General features: G+C 35.5%; 2 protein-coding genes across 2 annotated transcripts in view; one reads left to right on the forward strand and one right to left on the reverse strand.

Annotated features, from left to right (window-relative positions):
* The window catches only part of LOC106314979, a 6,579-nt gene extending 5,649 nt beyond the window's left edge, over positions 1–930 (reverse strand). The window contains exons 1-3 of the mRNA XM_013752770.1: positions 815–930; positions 622–707; positions 441–514 (exon numbers count right to left, since the gene is read on the reverse strand). Coding sequence (XP_013608224.1) covers positions 441–514; positions 622–707; positions 815–867 — 213 coding nt within the window. The 5' untranslated portion in view covers positions 868–930. The remainder of the gene's footprint in view (positions 1–440; positions 515–621; positions 708–814) is intronic.
* Positions 931–4,286: 3,356 nt separating this feature from the next.
* LOC106313354 (peroxisome biogenesis protein 5) lies at positions 4,287–9,238 on the forward strand. The gene is made up of 15 exons (XM_013751152.1): positions 4,287–4,496; positions 4,633–4,761; positions 4,861–4,993; positions 5,254–5,447; positions 5,633–5,884; positions 6,212–6,331; positions 6,671–6,832; positions 7,167–7,348; positions 7,627–7,861; positions 7,933–8,017; positions 8,118–8,227; positions 8,309–8,533; positions 8,633–8,698; positions 8,791–8,885; positions 8,985–9,238. The coding sequence occupies exons 1-15, from the start codon at positions 4,371–4,373 to the stop codon at positions 9,061–9,063; spliced, it is 2,193 nt and encodes a 730-aa protein (XP_013606606.1). The 5' UTR covers positions 4,287–4,370; the 3' UTR covers positions 9,064–9,238.
* Positions 9,239–10,639: the final 1,401 nt, after the last annotated feature.

The raw sequence follows: 10,639 nt of genomic DNA on the forward strand, positions 1-10,639 counted from the left end.
GGATTTTTTTTCTCCCGTTTGTGTGTTGTGAGGAAGAGAGTTTTGGGAAATGATATATATATAGAGAAATTTTCGAGTTGGGTAGTTGAAATATAACAACGATTTTACAAGGAATATTTTACATGGATTTTACATGGTTTTAACATATTATTTATAACGACTTTACGACGAAATTAGGTAAGTTAAAACCCATTGAATACACGTTTTCACCTAAATATAACGGTAACATGCTTCGTTGTAATGTCGATGTAATGATTACGACGTATTTCTCATTCCACGTACATTCGTCGTAAACTTACATGGAGTTTACGACGAAATCAGTTCGTCGTAAATTTACATGGCGTTTACGACGAAAGTTAGATTCCTCGTAATTTCGTTGTAAAGACCATGTAAATTTACGACGAAATATTTTCGTCGTAAATGTTCGTTGTTATGGGCACGTTTTCTTGTAGTGTAAAATCACCAGCGACCATAACCTTTTGAGTATCCAGATCCACATCACATTGTCGAACTCCTAATATATTATAACATATCAATAAAGCGATTATTATAACGTCAATGCTATATAATTACCATCAAATGAGTAAATATATATTGTGAACAAAAAATCTTATTTCTTGCCATTCAAGTAGAAAACTACTTCTCTGACACGTTTTGCGCAGTTCTTACAATGCATCCCGATCTTCAATTCAGCATTGACAACAACACTAGAAAAATTTTCAAGGGAGAAAAAGTGTGCCAGTTAGTATGTAAGAAGAGTATTAAAAAACTCTTATTCAAATTACATAAAATGTAGAGATATAAGTCACTGTACCTATTTGAATTATATACTGGTGGTGATCTCTTTGACCAGAAGCAACCCACCATATTCGAATTCCAAACAAAAAACACTAGTTCTAAAAATCTTCTCACCGTATAACACCTCTTATGAAAAAGTTGAACTTTAACAATAAAAAAATAAAAAAATAAAAAAATAAATACATATATATATATTACAGAAAGGTAAACAATGACTATGTGTATAACAGATACATAACTTATATAGGTATAAAAGATATATGACTTATATAGATAATATTTGAATAGAAAAATTTCTCAGTACAAATGTTACAAAACAAAAAAGAAAGTAAAAATTACTTAATTTATTTTCTCTATATTTATAGTGTATCAAACTTTTGTAATTATGAATTAAGAAAATTGTATATTTTTTTTCCACGGTCAATTCTTGTCTTTTAATTTTTTTCATCATTTTGAAGATAAAATCTCAACTTTCCAGTATTTTTTATTTTATAAAGATAGATCTTTATATTTACTATGTTAATTTAATGATGTTTCTAGAAGAAAACTATTTTCTTAGTTTAATTATACATCTAACTGGTATTTGAGTTTTGATTCTATATCATATATGTATAATATTGTAGACACATGCAGAATTCATTAAAATATCAAACATCTTAACTAATAAAGCTACACCATCCTCTCTTGGACCATTTAAAATGGGGGTATTGAATAAAAGATTTAATTTTATATTATTAAAATGATGTTGTTGAAAAATAAAATTTGATTATGTTGATTATTTGGTGTTGAAAATATTCAACATGTTAAATAAGAGAAAACCTAATTATTTATATTCTAACATGTTGAAATTTTTGATATTTTCATATCCTTCTAATTATTTAAAACCAATTATTTTATTATAAAATATATAATTATTTATTTACTATACGAAACTTTATTATTTCAAATTACAAATAAATAAAAATTATGTTTATTTAATTTGTGTATAGAAAATAATTATTAATTAGTAAAATAGGGTATTGATTTTTATTAAACAAACCGTTCTAATGTCTAAAAACTGATTGTTCATTGAATGATCAGAAGTAAGAAATAGAAGATAATGTATAAAGGTTAAAAGATCAAAAGGAGAGTGTTGAAACTGGAATTATTGTCGATAGTCTTCTGAATGCGCCATGTCGTCTTTGCTTCTCTTTCATTACGCCACCTCATCACCTCCTTCCGCGTTAGTTGAGTTGATTTCGTGAAACAAAATGGACTTCAGTGGGATCTCAATTATCTAGGAATTAGGTATTTCTCCTAAAACAAACCTGGTCATGAGCTTAGCTTTTTTTTCTGGTCTAATTGGCCCATTAAGTAATTCCCTTAGTTACCCCTAGAGCTTCATTACTGAATCAATCTACCATCGGTTCTGTGTAACCATGACGCTTCACATTACTTTTGCCGATGACGTAATGTTTCATAGTATCACCAAAAAATCTGATACCTCTACAAAATTCTAATTTTCCTAATCATTATTTACTTTGTAAAACATCTAACTTTCAGGAATGGAAAGGGATGAGGGTAAAAGGAATTTAGAGATGAATTCATGTTTTTCAATGCTTCACGCTGTTCAATCTATGTAAGATTACTGGGAGGTTTTGCTCGACCTCTACCATTGGTAGAAGTTGTGAACTATTTTGCCTGATAAGATCTCTTTATTTATTTTTGCATGAAACTAAAAGTCAAATACAATGTGAAATAGGAATATTCAGTTATTAAAATCTTGGCAATAATTTTCCCCTTTTGGCTTATAGGACCCTCTGTTGCTTCTTTATGTTGGCATTCTGAGGGTAAATCCACAGCTGGTTGGACTTGAGGATGGAACCGGTGTGTTTCACGATGTTGAGGCAAGTTTTAGATTTTAAGGTAATCCATGTATTCTTGTTGATGGATTAACTATAACAAAGGAAAAAAATAATATCATTGTTTCATGCAGAATAGAAAGATACCAAGGAGCTTGAATCTCCATGCTGCAGCTATTGTGTGTCTAAATTAGGAGGGTGTGAAGCAACATAACATTATTGATAAAGAAACATGATCAATCCTGTTAAACATGTCGGTTGCCTTGAGAATGTAAAGTTTATTTATGGTGTTAGGGGATAAGTTGAGTCAAGTAACTTGGTTGGGTTGTTAACTCAATATGGTCATTTTAATTTTTAAAATCTATGTAATTTCTCTGTTTCTTAAAAAGTGTTATTCTAATATATTTTTTATTATTTAGTTACACAAAAAATGTTATTTTATAATTTCAATGCAAAATTATAATTATTTTTAATTTAATATTAATTAGAACTTATACATTTATAAATAATTTTATTTATCTTAAATATTAGAGTATTTGTACTTCCTACCTACCATGTTTCCTATATTTGTACCTCATACCCAATTCCCCCACCCCCCCCAAAATATCACCATTTCCCTCCCTGGTATTCGACTTCTATTAATATATTTCCCTAATTTGCTCAATATTATTAGTTAAATGTCAAAGCAACACTTTTTAAAAGATAGATAGAATATTTGATTAGATAACACATTTGAAGGTCTACCTTGGAAAGCCTGGGATGATGTCATGATGAGATCTAACAAGCGGTGAAAATGTGATCCAGCTTGGATTTTAAAAGGTTCGATAATATAACAATTAACAATTCTACGATGAGAGATAAAACATAAGTTGAAGATTTCAAGTTCATGTTACTATACTACTAATTAAATTTGTAATTATATTCTCCCAATCAATTTTTATAAATTCTATTATATATTAAAAGAAAATTCAATTTTGTGATTTTTTCTTGCATATCTTTTACCTCTCAAAACAGATAATTTAACCTTTTTGATGTTTTTATTCACAAAGTTTATTTAATTCAAATCTAAAAAGAGAAATTAAACTAAAAAAAACTTACACCAGTTGACAAACAACCCAATATTACATACAATATATAATTTTAAATTGATATGTATTTGTCTCCAAATACATTCAATAGTAAAAAAATATATAATATTTTAATATAAAATAATATATTCTGCATTTAGAATACATTCAATATTGAATTGATATTTTTTTAAGTTTATGTAGTAATTTGATGATATAAAAAGATAAGACGATATATATTTAGAAATAATAAGTCCTACATTTATATTGTATTTTTTAGTAGGATTTACAATCAAGAAATTCATGTAATATTGTATTAGTATTCTAAAAATTTAGATGATTAAAAATATAATATAACTATAAGACTACAAACTAATAAAGAAATGTTAATACATCTTTCATTTACAAACATGTACGACCACTAAAAAATCATGCAATATTTTTTGAAAAAAAAAAAAAAGAAAAAAAAAATCATGCAATATTAAAATTAATATTTGTTGGGGTGAAAAATAAACCAATCTGGATGTTGAAAAGCATATTTAATCTCATAAATTTAAATACAAAAATAAAACACGGCCACGAGAAGTATAGATTGGGATTTGGAAGGTAATGATCAATTCCAGCAGGCGAAGGAGCCAATAATAACTACGACGGAGTTAAAAACATGGCGATGAGAGACCTTGTTAACGGCGGAGCCGCCTGCGCTGTTCCCGGCTCTTCTTCTTCTTCTACTTCCAACCCTCTCGGAGCTCTCACCAACGCTCTTCTTGGTTCCTCTTCCAAAACCCAGGTTAGCATTCCTCATCGTGGGGCTGGGTTTTGTAATTACAATATGTAGTTATTCTCTTATGTCGTGTCACAAACTTGTGGCATCTTCTGATTGTTTCCTTAAAATTGTCAATTTTTATTGATGGTTTGGTGGGCAGGAAAGGCTCAGGGAGATACCTAATGCCACCCGCGCAGGTCCTGGGCCACAGTTTTACTCTCAAGACCAACACCTAAGCTCACTTCCTGGTTCTGAGTTAGATCAGCCTCTTCTGCAACCTGGTGCTCAGGTTAATGCTGTGTAAAGTTTTGATTTTTCACAATGGTGGTATTGATTCTGATTACATATCCTTTGTGATAACTGATTGGTCTGCTAATTATTTCATCAGGGGGCAGAGTTCTTCCGTGGCTTTAGCTCTGTAGAGCAGAATGGTCTCGGGGCAGCTTGGGATGAAGTACAGCGTGGTGGACCTATGCCTCCAATGGGACCTATGTATGAGCCAGTCCATCCTACATTTGAGGGTTTGTGATCTAAATTTCACTCTGCCACTTGTATTTAGAGCTGGGTACAAAGGGGATAGACATATTAGTGGTTTTATAAATTGAATAAATTGTAACTTCTTCAATTGCCAAGTAAACAGCATTAGTTTTGTTGGAACAAAAGGAGTGAAAGTGTTAAAAGTAGTATAGCTACATGAAATAAGTAGCTCGGCCATAGTTGAAGCAACTTCTTCACCAATGCGTTCTCTTTTGCTTGCTTGAATTTTCTTTTTCCATTGCAGGACCCCCACAAAGAGTCTTGTCAAACTTTCTGCACTCATTTGTTGAGAGTAGTCGTGGTGGCATTCCCTTTCGTCCAGCACCTGTCCCTGTGCTGGGGTTGTCGCAAAGTGACAAACAATGCATACGTGATCGTAGTAGCATAATGGCCCGCCATTTTTTTGCCGATAGGGGAGAGGAATTCATCAATTCTCAGGTTTGCTGTTTGTCTGATAGTTTTATGTAGCAGTATCATTGTGTTATATGCTTTCAATTTGGGTTTAAGCCGTGTATGTTTCTGATATGCCTAAGCCTTTTATGTTCTCGTTTTTGTTTGTTTGTTTGTTTGCAGCTTCTTCTCTGTGTCGTTGGATGAATTAATTGTTATATGTTGTTTTATAGGTAAACGCATTATTGTCATCTTTGGAAATTGATGATGGCATTCAAGCCAGAGGTCATATTCCCGGGAGGTTTCGAGAGCTACATAATTATTGGAATGAGTCTCAAGCTGTCACGAAACCTGGTTTTCATCCTGCGGATGGTTGGGCGGCCGAATTTAACCAGCACGGAATGGATCATGGTGGTCCTGACGGATGGGTCCAGTCTTTTGAGCAACAACATGGTGTGAATGGGTGGGCCACCGAGTTTGAGCAGGTATATTGGTAGATACTTTTCCCTTCAGTTGTTTGATATACTCTATTCGAATGTCCATCCGAGACACATGTTTGACAAGCTTTCATTTAGTATGTTAGAATTTCTAGGACATATACTTTAGGTTGAGTATAGTCTTTGATTCCCTAGTTCCCAGAGCATAGTTGTTCAAAAGCCTGAATCTGTTGTGTCTTTTTGTGATGTAAACAGTCATCAGGGTTTAACTCGTATTTAATTGGCCAACAGCCTTTAGCTTTCTGATATAAATTTTTCAAGTTTTCTGAAAATCGTTGGCGTCTAAGCTTTTTTCATTCTTTTTTTTTTTCGTAGGGTCAATCTCAATTGATGTCAAACCAGATGAGAAATATGGATATGCAAAATTTAGCTGCAATGGAGCAGACTCGTAAGCTTGCCCATACACTCTCTCAGGATGGCAATCCTAAATTTCAGGTTGGTGTAACCTCCCTTTAATAGACATTTGCTTTCACAGTAAACTCCTTCATTTTTTAAAAGGCCTTTGATCCTAGTTTCAGTAAATAAATATGCAGTAAACTGTATTGTTGGACGAGTTATCTTTTTGACTTTTTCTATAGGCTGTTATGTTCCCTTATTTCCATTGCTGAGAACTTGTACTGCACATGATAAATGTTTCTTTTGGGCTGATGTGTTGATTTGTGACCTAGAGTTTGAAGATCTCCGAAATTTTATCACAAAATTGTAAATTCCAATTTGCTCAGCTGTTTTCTTGAGATTTATCTAAAACTTTGGCAAAATGCTTGGTGAATGCAGAATTCAAAATTCCTCCAGTTTGTTTCAAAGATGAGCCGCGGTGAGCTCATCATTGATGAGAATCAGGTCAAACCAGGATCAGCCCCTGGGGAATGGGCTACTGAATATGAACAGCAGTATTTGGGGCCGCCAAGTTGGGCTGATCAGTTTGCAAATGAGAAAGTATGTATGTGCTGATTAATAAAGTATGTTTTCGCTTTAGGGTCTCACTTGCTACTGATAGCATGCTTGTGCAAATTGATTTAATGTTATGCCTTTCTTGCATAGCCTTTATTTCGCAGTCGAAGCATCTGATGATAGGTTTAGCTATTGTAGTGAATCTCCTGCATTTTCTGTCCACATTTTTTCAGTGAAATGGTTCCTTATACTTACACAATATGAAATCTTTGACATGGTAGAAAGTTTAGTGACAACATATCGTCTTTTTCTTTTCGATAAGAAGCATCTTCGTGAATCTACTGTAAGCTTTTTTTTTTGATTTGGTGTGTGTGTGTAGCTTTCACATGGACCAGAGCAGTGGGCTGATGAGTTTGCTTCCGGGAGAGGACAGCAAGAATCGGCAGAGGACCAATGGGTTAATGAGTTTTCGAAGTTGAATGTTGATGACTGGGTTGATGAATTTTCTGAAGGGCCCCTGGGTGAGAGCTCAGCTGATGCATGGGCAAATGCTTATGATGAGTATGTCCAGTTCCATTCCTTAATCATTTAAACTCTTTTGTTACATTTCTCCTATGCAATTTTCTCTGGTTCCTTAGGCGAAAAATTTGCAACTATGCTCTTCTTTTCTATCACTAAATTTCAGGTTTTATTTTTACAGTGATGCTTTGCCTGGTTAGTCAAGGGATTATATTTGATTACCTTCTAGTTTTTACCTTCATTGAAGACATGAACAATGTTTTACTAACATGCATTTTCGACTTTTAAAATCCATCTAATAAAAGTCTCTGCCTCGCCAGGTTTCTGACTGAAAGAAATGCTGAAAAACAAGCGAGTGGTGTCTACGTCTTCTCTGACATGAATCCTTATGTGGGCCACCCTGATCCTATGAAAGAAGGGCAGGAATTGTTTCGCAAAGGACTCCTGAGTGAAGCAGCGCTTGCACTGGAAGCTGAGGTTATGAAAAATCCTGAGAATGCTGAAGGTTGGAGATTACTTGGGGTCACGCACGCAGAGAACGATGATGATCAACAGGTTACTCAGATTACACTCGACTTATAAAAACACAAAGAGATTGCTAACATCTTTCAATATTGTGGATGCAGGCAATAGCTGCAATGATGCGGGCACATGAGGCCGATCCCTCAAATCTAGAGGTGCTTCTTGCGCTTGGTGTGAGCCATACCAATGGTCAGTGCCTTGTTTTTATGACATTATCTTGTTGCTCAATATGGCTATACATTTTTGGTAATCAGTTAGGTGACTAATATCTTATCCTCTGTAATTACAGAGTTGGAGCAAGCAACTGCTTTGAAATATTTATACGGATGGCTGCGGAATCACCCCAAGTATGGAGCAATCGCGCCTCCAGAGCTTGCTGATTCCCTATACCATGCTGATGTAAGCTCTCTTCCTCTTGTAAAATCTAAATCTCACCTCATACTTGTATTGAAACTTTATTCTTTCTCTGTGTATAAACAGATTGCTAGATTATTCACTGAAGCTTCTCAGATGAACCCCGAGGACGCTGATGTGCATATAGTGTTGGGTGTTCTCTTCAATCTGTCAAGGGAATTCGATAGAGCTATGACTTCCTTCCAGACAGCGTTACAATTAAAACCAAACGATTATTCGCTTTGGAATAAGCTTGGAGCTACACAAGCCAATAGTGTCCAGAGCGCCGATGCCATATCTGCTTATCAACAGGTTAACTGTTCGATGCACAGATATCAACATTTCTCCAAGTATCATTGTTTCTGCTTCTTTCTGACTGTCGTGTTCTGTTTTTTTTTTTGGTACGGGCAGGCTCTAGATTTAAAACCTAACTACGTTCGTGCTTGGGCAAACATGGGAATCAGTTACGCAAACCAGGTTAGAGTTCGTGTTAAGAGCAAGTATCTGATTGTTTTGCACTGGAACTAACTTAATGTTGGTATGCTATTGTGCGTTTCTAATTGTAACAGGGGTTGTACAAAGAATCAATCCCTTATTATGTGCGTGCCCTTTCGATGAATCCTAAAGCCGATAACGCATGGCAATACTTGAGGATCTCGTTAAGGTACATCCCTTGTAGCTTGTGAAGAAGAAGAAGAAAAGTCCATTCAATCCACCAATGTCCGTTGATTTTCTTTTCCTACTTTTGCTTAACTTTTTGCAGCTGTGCCCCGAGGCAAGACATGATTGAAGCTTGTGAGTCAAGGAATCTCGATCTCTTGCAGAAAGAATTCCCGCTGTGAGTAGAAGCTACGATTCAAGCAATTCTTAGCAGTCCTTCCCGGTTAAACGATTCATTTGTTTTATTGAATGGCAAATGGAAATCTTACAAGGTACTGAGTACCTCTTTTTCACTTTTAGTTTTTGTTGTTGTAAAGTTAAACTATAATTTGAAGAATAAAAAGTTGAAATATTTAACGAGGGAAATACGCTAGGATTGCACAAAAAAAGTTTCTGTCACAAGTATAGACTGGTTTAAAATGACCAAAATGTTTCATTAAAGAGGTAAATGTTATAAATCAATTGATGGATGTCAATAACCGGTCCGGTCCACAAACCGGGTCATCCGCAGGAGAGAGAGAGAGAGGAGAGAGAGAGCCGGCCTATTGAAGAAAGAGAGAGCCGGCCTATTGAAGAGAGAGAGAGAGGTGGCCATATCATGTTTTTCTTTTCCTTGTATGATTAGGGTTTCCTTTCTTTGTAATCTTTCTATTATTATGTATTAGTAGTTTTTCCTAATCCTAGTGGATTTAGGTTTTGAATACTTTCCTTTTTACTTATCTTGTAAACCCCTATATAAGGGAACACTTTATGATTAATGAAAGAACAGAAACATTCAGCTCTAAATATATTGTTTCACAACACGTTATCAGCACGAGTCTCTGAAATACTCTGAGCCAAAAACCCTAAATCGAAAAACCCCTAAACCTAAAACCCAGCCGGCGACCTTAAACCCTAACCCGACGAACCCTAATCCGTTCTTGTTCGCGTTCCGGCTTGTGTCCATCCGATTAGCTCAGCCCCTAAACGTTACCCGACTGAAGCATACCGTCCGATCCCGATCAGACGTTCAGCCTCAGCCCATTCGCGAGAAGCGCTCACGATCCGACGAACCGAACCCGATAGGAGACAGACTGCTCGTGTTCCCGACCAGACGCGTCCCGCCTCAGCACGCGATCGTTCCAGCCCGTTCTAGCTCGCGTCCGTTCGAGGTTCTCTTGGTGGTCCGGTTTCTACAATCTGCAAACAAAAGAGATGAACGAGAACAAGGATGTACTCGTTGTGGACAGTGGCTCAAGCCACACCATTCTTAAAGATAAGAGATACTTCATAAATCTAACTCTTAAAAACGCCAACATCTCAACCATTGCAGGTATTGCTAGCCTCATAGAGGGGCACATGCAGACAAATATCCTGTTGCCTATGGGTACACATCTTGAGATATCAGATGCCTTGTATTCACCCAACTCTATGAGAAGTCTATTAAGCTTTAAAGACATTCGAATGAATGGATTTCATATCGAAACCAAGGGCGAGGGAAACAAAGAATCTCTTCAAATCTTTGAACTCGTCCATGGCAATAAGAAAGTCTTAGAATGCATCCCCGCACTATCAACTGGTCTTTATCACACTAAAGTCAGTATGATCGAAGCTAATGTCATTTTTAATAAAGAGGAAATCGATAACTTCACTTTGTGGCACGACCGGCTGAGTCATCCTGGGTCGTCCATGATGCGTAAGCTGATTATGAACTCGAACGGTCATACCCTTAAAGAGAAACGAGTCATCCCTAAGCACCTATCTTGTGTTGCTTGTTCC

Source organism: Brassica oleracea, chromosome C9 (genome assembly GCF_000695525.1).
Source record: "Brassica oleracea var. oleracea cultivar TO1000 chromosome C9, BOL, whole genome shotgun sequence".
Lineage (NCBI taxonomy): Eukaryota > Viridiplantae > Streptophyta > Magnoliopsida > Brassicales > Brassicaceae > Brassica > Brassica oleracea.